This window comes from Gopherus evgoodei, unplaced genomic scaffold, assembly GCF_007399415.2.
Source record: "Gopherus evgoodei ecotype Sinaloan lineage unplaced genomic scaffold, rGopEvg1_v1.p scaffold_59_arrow_ctg1, whole genome shotgun sequence".
NCBI lineage: Eukaryota > Metazoa > Chordata > Testudines > Testudinidae > Gopherus > Gopherus evgoodei.
Window position 1 is genome coordinate 88,647 of NW_022060080.1, and position 15,665 is coordinate 104,311.

The 15,665-nt window shown below is 49.2% G+C and overlaps 1 protein-coding gene across 2 annotated transcripts; it reads left to right on the forward strand.

Annotated features, from left to right (window-relative positions):
- The first annotated feature begins 4,565 nt into the window (after nucleotides 1-4,565).
- On the forward strand, nucleotides 4,566-14,374 carry LOC115643444 (low affinity immunoglobulin epsilon Fc receptor-like). 2 transcript variants are annotated; one of them, XM_030547487.1, is made up of 10 exons: nucleotides 4,566-4,663; nucleotides 5,253-5,363; nucleotides 6,366-6,455; nucleotides 7,434-7,484; nucleotides 7,636-7,725; nucleotides 8,915-9,028; nucleotides 9,679-9,792; nucleotides 10,969-11,120; nucleotides 12,658-12,767; nucleotides 13,930-14,374. In XM_030547487.1, exons 1-10 carry the CDS (start codon nucleotides 4,567-4,569, stop codon nucleotides 14,060-14,062), a joined length of 1,062 nt encoding a protein of 353 aa, XP_030403347.1. In that variant the 5' UTR covers nucleotide 4,566; the 3' UTR covers nucleotides 14,063-14,374. The 2 variants fall into 2 exon arrangements, with proteins under 2 accessions (XP_030403347.1, XP_030403348.1); XM_030547488.1 differs by lacking the exon at nucleotides 12,658-12,767.
- The last annotated feature ends 1,291 nt before the right edge of the window (nucleotides 14,375-15,665 follow it).

Consider the following 15,665-nt stretch of genomic DNA (forward strand, 5'->3'; position numbering starts at 1 on the left):
ACAGTGAGGCTCTCTGCTTATCCCTAGCTGAGCTTCATAACCCCCGGTCACCACAGCCCCTGCGGCGTCCATGATCCTGGTTTTGTTTGCCCCCATACAATCATCTGTGCCCCTCACCCCGCACACATCCCTGGCCTTGTCTGCCCTTGTCCAATAACTCTGCCCCTCTTTCTATGTCCCAGCCTAATCTCCCCCTCGTACAGTCATCTGCAACTCCCATCCCACCCATGTCCTCAGTCTTACTTGCCCCTTGTACAATTGCCCCAGGTATCCTGCTCAGCCCATGTCCCAGCTTCGTCTGCAGCTGGTACAGCCACCTCTGTGCCCCCCTCCAGGCAGGCGCCTATGCATGGTACGACCTCCCACAGCCAATCCCACAGGCTCCAACCCTGTGCACACTTCAGTCCCTCTCTGCCGGGCTGTCGCTAGTGAATCTGCTGATCGGCATTTGGCTGTTTGGCTGTTCCCCTTCCCTGGCTCCTCCCTGTCTCTATGTCCATCCTTAACCTGTGAGTTCCTCAAGACAAGGAACATCCATTCTTGCATCTCTGGAAAGCACCTGGAACATTGCAGGCACTGCCACAAACACGTCTTCATAATTTACATAGCAGAGAATTAGCCAGGGGAACTCACTGCCACTGGATGTCAGTGAGGCCGAGGGTGACGGGCCTGATTCTGATTTCCAAACAGGGCCCTTTGCACTGATAGAAAGGGACCTAAGAATCAGGCCATATTTATATTAAGCATAAAAAGAACCAGTTACATTAGACAGGATAAAAGATAAATATAAGGGCTTTACCCTTGTGCCCTTCTGCTTCAGGGCACAAACCAAGCAGTAATTTTCTGGAGTCAGAAATGTCCCCATATTTCATAAGTGTCCACCTTAATTCTATTTGATTTGAATTAATGGCTAATCCCAAAGGGACATGGCCCCTGCAAAGTGAGCGCCACCCAGGTCACTCTCGGGCAAGATACTTCGAGTGGTCTGATTGCACACTCCTTTTGTGTCCATCACTGGCAATCATAAGCTTTTGGCTCCCACATGATTGCTGGTGTTTAGCAGCATTTCTTTTTACAAATGCTTTGGAATGTATTGGTCTTTCAATCTTATAATACTTCCCTACCAGGAAAGCTGCTGATCCCAAACCAGTACTGATGGAGGTGATTGCTGAGTTCAGCTTCTAATATCCTCATTTCTGATCTTGTCCTGCCGCTTCATATGAAACAGCTGACGGAATCAACAACAACATCAGGAGAATTGACAGCATCAGTCTGGTGTCCTTCGCAGTCAAAGGATTTCAAAAAGTGTAAATTTCATGGTTTCATATATTTAAATCTGAAATTTCATGGTGTTGCAACTGTGGGTGTCCTGACCCAAAGGTGGTGGTTGGAGATTGCAAGGCTATTGTACAGGGGTTGTGATATTGCTGCCCTTACTTCTGCACTGCTGCTGGTGGCGGCATTGCCTTCAGAGCTGGGTGGCCAGAGATTGATGGCTGCTGGCTGGAAGCCCAACTCTGAAGGCAGCGTTGCCACCAGCAGCAGTGCAGAAGTGAGGGTGACATGGTATGGGTGGGGTCATCACTTTATTGGAGGGATCAGGGACGGCATTATGGGGGCGTGACCACCCAAGATGCTGTGGTCCAGGACGTGCCATGGTCACCTCCCGCAAGCCCAACCACAGCCAGCCCAAGGCCTCTTTAACCCTCTTCAACCCAAGCGCTTGGCTTGGAGCCAGGCAGGGTCTGGGCTTAGGGCACCCCAGTTGAGGGCTCACTCCCACCTCCAGGAACCTCCCCTGGCTGGAAGAAGTTGCTGGTGGCTCGTGGCAGTGCAGACGTAAGAGTCGCAATCGTGCATATTGTCAGAGGTGTTGTCTGATGCTACCAGTGTGGTGCTCTGCTCTCTCCAATGTTGGTATCACTCTGCTGTGTGCGTGTGTTCCCTCTGTGTGCTGTCCCAGCTCTACAGATAGCTGCCACAGCAGTCCCGAAGAGAACCCCCAATGACCACAGAGTCTAGTAAGGTATGAAGGCCCGTCGGCCAGGTTTATTGCCGTATTGGACACAATAATAGTTCCCTCCAGATTGTTACTCTACAGGACATACTAGGAGTATGTGCCCCCGGTCAATGGACTTGGCTCAGTTAGTGGCGGGACTTTCCACTGCCCCCTCGGCCGGACAAAGACATCGCCCCAGGGATGCATTCTTATACACAGGCACAAACAAGTTACACATCACTCCTGACGTATTGAGGTGCAACCCATCTACGTAGCAAGGTACAACCCCTCTACGTAGTAAGGTACCGCCTCTCACCTTGTACAGATTGGTGTGATCAAAACAACTCTATCCATCATTTTACCCTTTTGCCCCTGTCATTGGGATGGGTCAGTCTGTTCCTTGTTATCTGTGTGGAATGTGCAAGTATGTGAATGTTCTGATCTCTAGTGTTCAGTACCTTTTAGGTACATATCTTCTTGCAGCATCAGCCCTTTCCTTGCCAGCTTCTGTGAGCAGGGCCTGCCTCTGGCTCACAGCTTAACTTTGCTTTATGTTAGCAAAGTCTTGACCATTACTTTAGTTCAGGCCTCAGGCCTCATACCGGGCCTCTGATACCAATGTTTATGTCTCAGGGCCTCCTCTTACTACAGTGCAATCCCTCTGAAATAGCCAGATTTCGTAGTCCATGATGTGTTTTTCATGGGCATGAATTTGGAAGGGTTGTACTCGTGATCATCCTTGGGATCATGTAATCGCTGACCTAGTGGATTTTGTGCTGGCGTGAGTGAGAGCATGTAGAGTTATCAGTGAAATCTGAGATGCTGTCTCCATGGAGTCACTACGAGGCAACGGCCACTCTTGGATTGCAAGTGGAAGGAAGGGATTCTGGCTACGTCCCCTTGCACGGCTAGCCTGCCTGCCCACTAAAACTGCCCATCAGCAGAGTACCTTGGCATTGGTTCCACCCATGGGACAGTCTCTGGCTTCCTTCAGCTGGACAAGTGGTGCTTAGAGAGTGAACACTGCCACTAAACTCTTAACTAGGTGGTGTGAATGAGCCCCTAGCAGAGTTACAGCTGGTGTAGTGAGCTCCATTGCCCTGCAGTTGCTATTACATGTTCCCACATATCCTGAGAAGTCCACAGGAGATTATCAGATCCAGAAGACCCTGGGTGTCCAGGCTGGTGTAGAATGTCCCCTTAGTTCTTCAAGTGTTCATTTGCCATTGTGACAAAGTTCCTCCTCTAGCTTGGTGGGTCCTGCGCTTATTGGCGGATTTGCGCACCTCACTGATCTTTCCCTCTGGTGGAACCCACAGTCTGGGTCAACTCCTCCTGTGTCTGATCAGGAGTTGGGAGGTTTGGGGGGAACCCGAGCCCGCCTTCTACTCCAGGTTCCAGCCCAGGGCCCTGTGGATCACAGCTGTGTATAGTGCCTCCAGTAACAGCTGCGTGACAACTACAACTCCCTGGGCTACTTCCCCATGGCCTCCTCCAAACACCTTCTTTATCCTCACCACAGGACCTTCCTCCTGGTGTCTGATAACGCTTGTACTCCTCAGTCCTCCAGCAGCACAGCCTCTCACCCTCTCACACTCACTCTCACTCTCACTCTCAGCTCCTTGTGCCTCTTGCTCCCAGCTCCTCACACGCGCTCCTCACTGACTAACTGGGAGGCTTTTAACGAGTTCCAGCCAGCCCTTGATTGGCTTCAGGTAGCTCAGTGTAGCTATCTCCACTGCCTTCCAGAAGGATCTTATTTGGCCCCAGGTGTCTTGATTAACCTGGAGCAACTGCCATTTGGTTACCATGGTACCAGGGATTTGTTTAGCCTGGGGCTAACATACCTGTTCCTCACTACTTTACAGTAGCCATCTGGCCTTGCCCCATCACACGTTCAAATGCTACAAGTTTCCAATTGGAAGAGTGATTGTGACTCCAGCTACTGGTGAGAAACTGACATTTTTCTGATCATGAAACCTTCTCCTAACGCCACCTGCCAGCCTGTCTAGTGTGTCCAGGAATAGCACAGAACATCATCAGGTGAGGTGCTGACAAAGGCTGCTCTAGGTACGTGCAATGTAGGCAGTGGTCTATGGTGACAGACTTCTGCCACTACAGTGGCAAATTTAGCCTGATCTCCCCCCAGTCATGCAAGACCACGCTGCCACTCACTGGACTTTGGCAATGCCGCCCTTTTCTTCACAATATAGGAGTGACTGGGCCATATCTGCCACCCTAGGCCTCTGAGGAGGGGGATAGTACACCAAAGTTTTGCCTAGGGTGGCAGATTGACTTGAGCAGCCTCTGGGAGAGAAGCGCTGACTTCACCATGCTCTGATAAAAGTCGATGGGAGTTGAGCAATCTCAGAGCCTGGAAGTCTAAGGACCAGAAACTGGAACCACAGAGATTCTGTGATTTGGCAATGACCTGGAGAGGAAATGCTTGGGTCACAGGCCCTGACCCATTTGACCACAGGCATCCGTTCCCCTGGAAAGGCATGATGACAGCTCCTATCAATATAAACTGCACTGACAGCAGGGAGCAGAACATAGACATCGCAGCCATGCAGCCGGACAGCTACTACCACAACTGGGACAACTCTGAGCAGGTGGAACTGACAGTGCAGGGAGCGAGCAAAGTACCTTGGAGAGGCGGTAAAGGTGAGCTGGCCTGAGGAAGAGTGGCCTTGTGACTAAGGAGCTGCCCTGGGAGTCAGGAGGCCTATGTTCAATTCCTAGCTTCACTAATTTAAGGTTAGCTAGTGACCACACTCAGAAGGGTTTCTCATTCTCTCCTAATTAGTGTCTTGGTTAAGTCTGGATATTCTCATCATCCTCATAAACTCCTTTCTTATCATGGGGCAAACTCATCCCTGGCTCACTCCAGTGTCTTCAGTGTTGCTATTCCAGGGAGGAAACTGGTCCTGTGACCTGCCCATATCTTCCCGCTACAGCCTGAGAGGATTCTCAAGTTCCCTTTAAAACAAGAGCTTCTCAATCTGGGCGTCACACTCCCCTGCCCTTCCCATACTGCCAAAAGGGAGAGGAATTTCCAACATGGAAAATGGAACACAGCGAAGGCTGAGAACTACCTCAAAGTATTAACCCTGCTATGAATCCCTCCCCTCCCATTGTTCAGTCATCTTCTCTTGTAGGGAACCATGTTCAGTGCCTGGAGTTTCTCCCCAAAGGGAATGTTAGGAGGGGTTGATACTGCATTGAGAGATCTAACCAGTGTTGCTCCCCACAGCTCTTTGCCTCTCCAGCTTCACCCAAGGGAAGGCCAATGTGATCCTGTATGTCCTGCTGGCGATTTGCATTACAGTGGCCACAGCTCTCATCATGGTGAACTTTGGGAAATGTAAGTCTCCTGTCCATTTCTACCTCAGCCTCAGATCCCATCTGCCAAGAGTGAGGCTGCTCTGACTAGTTTTGGTGGATTTTAGCAGTGGGGCACAAAATTGGGCTGAGAATGGAGGCTCAGCTGTGATGTTAATTATGGAGCAGTTGCCAGTGCTAGGTAACTTTCACTCACCTCTGAGTTAAGGTGTCCAGATTTTCAAAGGGGTAGGATTTGTCCTTAGCATAACTCCCACTAGCTTTCCATGGAACCTGTGCTCGTAAATCTCAGAAAAATCCCACCCAAAATCAATAACCAGGACATGTTTGTGGTGACATTTTCAAGGCTGTGAAATAGTCATACAAAAATTTTTTTTTCAACGGTGTGCTGGGGCCAGTGCAAAGGGGTGACTGTGGATCCTGCTAGCAGAGAGGTAATGTCTGGGAGTGAGAACAATTCAACTGGGCATGGCACAATGCTCTGCCACAATTGCCTCTTCCACATTAACACAAGGAGAGCTTGGGCCCGACAAATGCATTCCTTTCCTTTTAAACTTTGCAACCGGCTAACCACACACAAACCGAGACAGACTCCTCGTGGAAGATAGGCAACTTTCTGCTCTGCACAGCAGTCAGAGCTCTGCACTGCTCTGCGAAGGCTGAACCTTTCCACTCTCAGCTTTGCTATGCTCCTTTGAGCTGTCCAGCCATTCCGCACCTGTGTGTAGCAGTGGCAGCTGCACTGCACATCTTGGGGCCACTGACAGCTCAGTGTAACACAGAGCAGCCCCAACACAGCTCTACATTGTACCAAGGACCGAGCTGATGTCCAGAATAATGAATCCCTGGGTTGAGCACAGTGCGCCTGTAGTGGAGGATCACAGCTAGCATAAGGGAATGGACATCAGCAGTCCTGGGTGGTAACTGGGAGGAAAGTGCATTTACAGCAGCACAGATGTCTCCAAAGATATGGGTTTCCCCGCTGATAAATTTTGCTCTGCTATCAAAAGTCTCATGTCTACAGTGTCCAAGGGTCTTGTCGAAGCCCAGGTGGATAGAGATACTATAAGAAGAGATGCCAAGAGAAATCTGTCACATCACCAGGACTATCTAGGTGAGAGGATAAAGGAAATGTTTCTATCCCTTGTCAGACTTCGAGGATCTTTTTTGGTCCTTACATCTCAAGGGAGGGGAGAGGTCGGCCCACAGGGTCAGTTGCAGGGCTGGTAGAAGTGGATGTAACTCCTTGGACTTCAGTGGAGCTGAGCAGACATACAGCAGCTGGTGATCTGATTACAGCTCAGACAGGGCTCCAGATTATTGTGGGGTGTGCAACAACCACGGGAGGTGGAAGCCGCTCTTAGAAGTTGTTGGATAACATTGTCCTACTCCTAAGATCACTGATTAGCCAATGAAATCTTGTTTTGATGAGGTCGCTTTTCTACCCGTGTCTCATTGGCTGAAAGTCTTATCCTGCTGGGGAAGCCATAGGCATGAGTGGAGTTGGTCTGCACAAGGAGTAGGCACATGCCTGGGGCCCCCATAAAGACAACTACTGCATGGGTGAGTGGGAACTGAGACCTATCTCCTCCAGGACACTCCCCTGCCCATCTGAAAAAAGGAAGCAGGAACATGGCTAGGGGGAGGCCCCAGTCTGCCCAGAAAAGTGTGGTAGTGTGTCCCCAAACACCCAGCAAATGGACCTCCATTTCTCTGTCCCTCAGTTTCACTATCTTTGAAATGGGTATCATTTCTTGTCTATTTGTATTGTAACCATCTCTTGCTCATTGTCTATGCAGTGCCAGAGCAAGGGTACCCAATCTCAGTTTGAGTTTGTGCAGCACCTGTCACAAAGGGCCCTAATCTTAGGTGGGGCTTGTAGATAGCACGTTAATTAAAATCAGTAATAGCTATAAGTGAAACCCATTTACATCCTTGCAAACGACTGCACTTCCTCCATACATTTCACACACTCCTGGATGAATGGTCCTTATCCAGGGCTCCTCAGTGGTCGAGTTTGTGGATGGGGCAGCATGAGGTTCTGTGTTGTTATTTAAATTGGAAACTTCCCATTCTCTCATTTGCCTTTTAGAATTGAAGATGTCCAAAGAATTCAATGTGTTTAACAGTCGACTTCTTAATGGTATGTTCTGCTGATGTTTCTCAAGAGTTGGGCATAAACAGTTCCCTTGTCACAAGACATGTAATGAAATCCTGGGAGTTGCACATGGGTAGGGTCTGTCCCTTCGATGCGCCCAAGTACATCAGTTCTTTTCTGCCTCTGTTGTTTGCAGTGTCCAAGGAGCTGGCTGGGGTTAGGCTGGAGATCGAGGAGATCCCAGGTGATCACATAAAAGACCAATCACATCTCCAGGATGCCATAGGTGAGAAACATCCTTTTCCTTCCAATGTCTGATCACTGCTGCTTCCTGGTAGAGGGACTCCTGGGTCTGATCTTTCCCTGTGAAGGGCAAACAGAAATGGAAGGAGAGAAGGAGGATGACAAAGGGGAAGTGTAATGACGGAGAAGGGAGCCCTACATGAATAATCCCATTTTAGTTTGGGAACAGCTGCATCCTGCTTCCATGGGCCTCCCCAGGTTTTATCCTGAGCCCAGTTTATGATGCAGCAGAACTTTGGATCTCAGACTCATCCAGCAAAGGCACTTCTGCATGTGTAACCCATTTTGGTGAGCACATGTGACAGCTTCCCTTCTGTGCTGATCTAGGAGATGATTGGGTAGTTTTGTCTCAAGTGTAAGCTCCTGCTTTTAGCCCCAGAGGACCCCAGTTCAATCCCCAAGTTGTTACCTACTTTAGCAGCTGTCAAACAACTACACACCTGATTATTGTATGGGATGATACGTGCTCAGAGCAGTCATTTTCAAACTGTAGTCCATAGACGCATGGGGGTCTGCAGGCTATGCTTAAGATTTCAATAGGGGTCCACACATCTATTGAAAAGCTCAGGGGTCTTCAAATGAAAACTGGTTGAAAATCACCAGCTTTGTCTTTAAGTGCTTTGCTGCATTGTGGTCTCAGTACCCTGTAGATATGTGGGAGTGGTGGTGGTGGAAGTGGGGTGCTCTGGTTCGCTCAGCGCTGCTGAGATCTCACAGCTCCCATGGCCTTCAGAAGGAATTTGGGAATGCTCAGCCTTCCTGGTATCAGGCCATCCAGTGCTAACATGAACTGGATTCCGATCTTGGTTATGCTGGTGTCAGTGCCATGACTATGGATTTAGACCTCCGTAGAAAAGCCCTGTGATGCAGAAGTGGAGTATGGGCTACCTGATTGTGAGCCTACTGAGGTAAATATTCCCTCACTGAATACAACAGTTAGCTTGAAGGAAAAATCAATCAGCCCAGGAGAGCAGAGGTGCTTAGATAATACAGTGGTCGACTCCAGTATCAGAGCATAGATAGGTCGAAGGCTGTGAATGGGGATGAAGAGCATGTTTGCGGATAGATGGACACATAGAAATTTCCAGCTGCTGTGAAGGAAGGTCTGAGCCAGGCCAGAAATATCAACCTGTTGATTCCAGTGGCATTTTTCTACCCGCCTGCTCTGACAGAGATAAGGAACCTAACACACAGCACATCGAAGGAGCTGGCTGAGGTGAGAAGGGACCATGACAGACTCCAGGAAGTCTTGAGCAGGGTGCAGGAGGAGTTACGGGACATCACAGGTAAGGGGAAGATTTCCAAAGGGATCCTCACCTCCATTCTGAAGTTCAGGGGTCTGAAATTGAAAACAGGTTGAAAATCGCTGGCTTTGTGTTTAAGGGCTTTGCTACATTGTGGTCTCAGTACCCTGTAGATACGTGGGAGTGATGGTGGCGGTGGTGAGGTACTCTGGTCCACTCAGTGCTGCTGAGGGCTCACAGCTCCCTTGGCCTGCAGAAGGAATTTGGCAATGCTCATCCCATGTGGTATCAGGCCTATCCAGTGCAAACATGAGCTGGGTTCTGATCTTAGTTATGCTGGTGTCAGGGCTCTGACTAGGGATTTAGACTTCCACAGAAGAGGCCCATGTTGCAGAAGTGGAGTGTGGGCTACTTTATTGTGAGCCTACTGAGATAAAAATTCCCTCACTGAATCCAACAGTTAGCTTGAAGGAAAATCAATCAGCCCAGGAGAGCAGAGGTGCTTAGATAATACAACGGGGGACTTCGATCTCAGAGCATAGATAGGTCGAAGGCTGTGAAAGGGGACAGAAAGTGTGTTTGCAGATGGATGGACACATTTCCAGCTGCAGTAAAGGAAGGTCTGAACCAGCCCAGAAATATCAAACTGTTGATTCCGGTGGCATTTTTCTAACCCCTTCCTGCGCTGACAGAGATAAAGAACCAAACGCATAGCATGTTGAAGGAGCTGGCTGAGGTGAGAAGGGACCATGACAGACTCCAGGAGGTCTTGAGCAGGGTGCAGGATGAGTTACGGAACATCACAGGTAAGGGGACACCAGACAGGGCTTGAAACCAGTGACAGAATTAACCACAAATGCCCAGAGTCAGTGAAAGCCAACAGAAAACAAGGCATTCAACTTTCAGGTTTCCAAGAGGCCTGTGGCCTGGGCGGCTCCCCCTGCACTGAAACTGACCACATCTTCCCAGCTAGGAGTCCCCAATGGCTGTAGAGCCAGCACAGATGTCTCCCTTGCCACAATCCTGCCTGACCATGATTCTATCATTGGTCCCATGCCTTGGGCACCAGAGGTGGTGTAGAACCAGCCAGAGACTCAAGGAGCCATAAGCCATTCCCTGATACCTGCCCTACACGCAATGGAAATGGACACAGCTGATAATTTGGCTAAATACATAATGAAGCCTAACAGGCAATGGATGCAATACTGTATGGCAGAAGCCACCAGATAGTGATGTTGTACATCAGCTTGCAAGTTCTCTTTCCAAGCATGGCAGCAGTATTCAGCCTTTGAAGACATGCTATATTGTTGGTTTCAGGCTGTGATATTTTTCAGGGAAGCTGGTGCAACTAGCAAGGGAGTTTGCTCTATTCTTGACACTCTCTAACTTGGGTCAGTCCTTGGGGTAGAGTTGTACCCAATAAACTGGGCATCAGTGTCTGGGCTGAGATCTGAGATTGGCCTGCATTTTGTTTATGGGCACCTCTTTTCCAGGTAGGGTGACCAGATGTCCTGATTTCATAGGGACAGTCCTGATATTGGGGGCTTTGTCTTATATAGGTGCCTATGAACCCCCATCCCATGTCCCAGGTTTTCACATTTGCTGTCTGGTCGCCCTATTTTCAGGACAAGTGCACCCAGCAGAAATCAACAAGTTATATTAGGAAAATATTCACTCAGTGATTCATTTTTCAATGGGAAACCTATCAACCAGGCCCTGAGATCTGCTACCACATATCAGAGGGGTGACAATGCCTTATAACTTATAAAACCACCCCACAGAGGACGAATGAGAACCTGGTGGAAGGAAAAAGAATCCAATTTCAGGGAATACACAAATTCAGTGCAAATTATTTACTTGAAGCCAGTGAGAATGTCAGAAGGAAATAAGAAGTATGGGGACACGGCTAAGTTTTCACACTACAGTGAGACTGCATTTTGACTCTCTGATGCAGGCTTGTCCCATAATTTTACTTCTCACAGAAGTCATCTGCACAAAATGTCCACCTGGCTGGCAGCATTTTGAGAAAAAATGCTACTTCTTTTCAACATCGACTAATTCCTGGTTGGATGCTAAGCAGTTCTGTACCAATGAAGGCTCTCACCTGGTTATTGTTAACACCAAACAGGAACAGGTAAACCATTCACTCAGATTCCTATTGTGGATCATGCAGAATGGAAGGAAATAAGCACAAGGGGCCAGATTCTGTTTGCTACACCAGGGTGAATCTGGAGTTACTCTAGATTTACCCCAGCATAACTGAGATCACAGTCTAGCTCAAGTTTTCCAGGAATTTAGCAATATCTTTGGATGTAGCTTTCTGTTCAAGAAGAATTGAGGAAACCTAGAGTCATTTGAAAATTGTCGAGTGAGCTTTGTGAAAAGAAATCTCCGTGTCGGATGTGGATGATTCTATATGAATCAAAATTCATGTATGGGGGAGGGCAGTTGTAATCTCCTGTGAATACAAATCATAGAGTCCCATAGGGAACTAAAAATAATATTTGATCGCTACCGACCTGGGCAGGAATTCAGCTGCTGACCCAGAGCTACAATGCTTTTCAGAGCAGCTGACTACTACACTTGGGAAGGCTTTTTGATATCTTAGGGAAGACCCCACTCCAGATTCCTCATCAGGACTTTGCAGAAGGAATCCTGCCCTGATGGAGAATCCACCTTAAGTTTTAAATTGAGCCCGGTGCCTGCTGGGAAAAGAACTTTAGGAGACTAGTTGGTGCTTGGAGGATGCCCATGTAGTGCAGAGGTGGGCAAGGTACTGGGGTGAATTTGGAGTCGCCAGAACCAAAATCTGAGTCATGAGCAGTACAGACCATAGTATGTGTATTTTGCTATCCTGTCCCTGGGCTGGGATTTAAGGCACCCCCAGTAACAAGGTTGCAGAATGGGACTCAACAGGGACTACAAGATGGTTCCTTGGTCCCTCTTCACAGGAGACCTATGACCATGGGATTGACAAGCCCCAAAAGCCGGCCTTCAGCAGCTGTAGGAGGGTAGAAAATTATGTCCAGTCCTCAGGGAACAGCAGTGTAATATTCAGCCTTATTACTGTCGCTTATTGGTATTGTGAGAGCACATAGAAGTACCAATCAGAGCCCTGTTTTATCTAGGTGCTGTGCACATCATCACAAAAAGACAGTCCCAGCCCCAAACAGTGTTCATCTCCCATTCTGAAGGGGAGATTTGCAGGGCAAAGGGCAGAGATGAGGCATTTGAAGTACAGCTGGTCAGAAAATGAGCTTTTTTATCCTGTGGAAAATTTCATTTATTTGGGCTAAAAATTATATACTGCAAATTTTCAACTGAAATCTGACACATTTCAATTTGGAAATGCTGCTGCAAAGCCTCATGGGAGCTGTAGTTTGCATGCTTCAGGCCCCCATTCTTTAAAGGTCAGGCAACCCAGTCAGTCTGCATCTCCCATGATCTACAAGGGTCATTCCTCTTGAAGAGAGGAAATGATGCATCATGAGAGTGCCTGGTGCATCATGGGAAATGCAGGGTGGCAGCCCTAATGTAAAAGGTTGGAAAAGTGGGGAAGGGATGAGAATCTATAGTCACAGACTCTGCTGGCCACAAACACAGTCCCCCTGAAGCCCCCTCACCTTCTGCTTGGGATCATGATTGTCTTCTTCACCTATTTTCCCACATAGATCTTTTTGTCTAGCCAAATCACTGAGCCTGACGTGTACTGGTTGGGCCTCAGCGACTCAGCAAACGAAGGGGAGTGGCGCTGGCTGGATGGCAGCCCCCTGTCTCTCAGGCAAGTCCCTCTTTGTTCAGCCTCATTGGAGGGAGAACTGTCCCTTACACTCAGCTGTTTCTGCTTTATCTCCTGTCCTGCTAAAGAGCCAGATGGAGCATTGCTTAGAGCCAGTGCAACTGATACTACAGGGGTCTCTGGTCCCCTTTAGTGGCTAAACCCGATTAAAGAAGGTTATGAGTCTGTTACTGCCTCCATGCTGATGTCGTCCAGGGTCAGCACAGAGCAGGGACTGGAGCTGGGATGTTCCTGGGGATCAGAAAGCTGCTTTACCATGGGACATTCTGAGTGTCATGCTAAGGAAAGGTGCGGGGGAGAACAGCAACATGGCCACGGGGACAGGGCCATGGAGAAGGAGGCAGCACTGCTGGGTTCTAGTCCCAGCCCCATGAGTGTGCTCTGCTGGCCAACTGTGAGGCACATCTCTCCCTGCTCTATGCCTCAGTTTCCTCCCCTGTAAAATGCACTGGGAACTGATGTCGTCCAAGCTGAGAACAGCTCTGGCTTGAGCAGTGGCTGGGCCAGCTTTCCCCTATTCAGCGGCTAGCACCAACCTGCCATGGCCCTGACCTCCAGGCACCACTTGAAGGAGTGAGTAGGCAGATCAGTCCTAGGAGCTGGCTCATTTCACACCACCTGCATGGAGGTGGTTTTGGAAACAGAGATGCTGCGTGCATATGGACTCTGTTCTGTTGCTGAGACCCACAGTCACACTGGGAATTGACCCAGAGATGATTTTCAGCAGGGGCAGCCTGTGTAAGCCAGAAGGAAGTGGAGCATTTGCAGGGATGCTGGGATATATGGCATCCAGCAGTGGGAGATGCTCTAGGCGCAGAGTCATCTAAATCATGTTTCTGCTGTGAAGGCGCAGTCAAGTATAGGTGTCTTTGTTCCCCACCTGCCCTCTGTGCTGTGATGAGCAGCCACCCATCCTCTGCCTTCTTCAATCCATCCATCCATCCATCTTCCTCTTACCCAGCGACTGCACCACGTGGCCTTCCAACCCCTGCTGTTTGGATGGTGACATTTAAAAGCAGCTAGAGCTGTATGAAGCAGCTGGCATCCACCAGCGTTCTTCCATCCAAAGTTATTGGTTCCCCACCTCCCTTTTAGAACTTCCATACCTACTTCTAATCCCATGGGGCTTCGGTTTCCTTCTCAGGTTCTGGGGGCCCGGAGAACCCAACAATGTTGGACATCAAGGGGAGGACTGTGCCAGCCTCCGCTTCAACGGGAAGTGGAACGATGCCGTCTGCTCCTTGACTGAGCACTGGATCTGCGAACGGCAGTGCTAGCTGAGTCCCCGCATCCACAGCGGGGAGGGCAGGTGTCACACAGCCTGCCCCACGTGGGACTGCTCCGGAGCGTTCATCTCTCTAAATCAGTGATTCTCAGACTACCGCTCGCGAGCTGAAAGAGGCTTTTTAATGACTCACCTGCAGCTATTAGCAGCACATGCTATTAAAACACTGTGATTTAATTATTAACCATCCTAAGTTATTAACCAGTCTGGATGCTTTTACTATGTTATTAACCCATTAAGTTATCAGCTTGCAGTAAGCTACTAACTTATTTGCTGTGAGAATAATAGATATAGATAAACTAAATATTTCCCATCATAATGTTTAAATATGAATAGTACTATAGTAAATGAAACAATGAATTTACCCTACTGTGGCTCTTTTGCGTAATGGTGATGGCTAATTTGGCTCCTGAGCCGCGGAAGTCCGAGTATCAGTGCTCTATATGGTGGATGGCTATTTCAGCGAGCGGAGCTATGGGACGGGATCATGGAAAGCAGAGGTGGAGAAGCTGACTGGCACTGAACCGTTTAATCCATTTCCCTCCCATATTGGGGCCCAGGGCAGGGTCGTTCCCCTCAGGGCTCCAGCATTAAATGTGGCTTCTGCACTTCCCCCAAGAAGAAGCAATTCCCCACCTGGTAGATCTCACTGCCAGGCTGTTCTTCCTGACACTGGGCCAGAGTCTGATCTCAGGTGCACTGCTGTGAATGCAGAGGCTGAACTGGCTTCAGGGGAGTCACCGTGAACTGACATCAGTGTGAGTGAGATCAGAATTGGGGCCATTCACCATCAAACGTCCTTTTCTTAATTCCATTCCATTGCTCCTGGCTCTGCCCCCGGGTGTCTCCGCTGAGAGGAAGGATGATCTGATATGTAAGGCACAGGACTGGCACCTGGGTTCAGTTCCAGCTCTGCCACTAACTCCTTCACCTGTCTGGGACTCAGTTTCCTCTTTAGAATGGTGATGATAACCCTTCCTGTGTCTCTCTAGTCTATTGAGCCTGTGAGCTCTGGGGGGCAGGGACTGTCCCATTGTGTGTCAGCGCCGCACCCGGCACAATGGGGCTGTGATCTCAGCTGGGGCCGATAGCTGCTCCTATAAGTGCTCCCAAATCACCTATCTGCATCTTCAGGGGGCTGCTCTGCCGATAGATGCACACACTCATCTCCCACTGAAGACAGTGTCTGTCTCCAAGGGCAGAGCTTGGTTTTTTGTCCTATACCCTGACTAAATCTTGGGAGGGGGCACTGGTGGGTGGGACACCCCAGGAGGCTTCTGCTCCTCGGTGGGGGGCTACTGAGGAGGAGCAGCTCTGGCCTCCCTGGGGACTGCTGCTGTGAGTGGACGGGGCCAGCAGTACCAGCTGCAGGGGCAGCATGAGACTTCTCGCATGTGTCGCTCAAACTGAAGTCACCCATGATCACACAGCGTTTTCCCTATTCATTACAGATAAGTGCATAAGGAGATGGTTATCCTGTTCCCTACTCTTATCTGATGCTCTTTATCAAACACCAACTAATACCTCAGCTTGTGTTTTATCTGAACAGCTAAGGTCAGGAGCTCCTTTCCTCTGGGCCAGCAGGTCCCTGACTG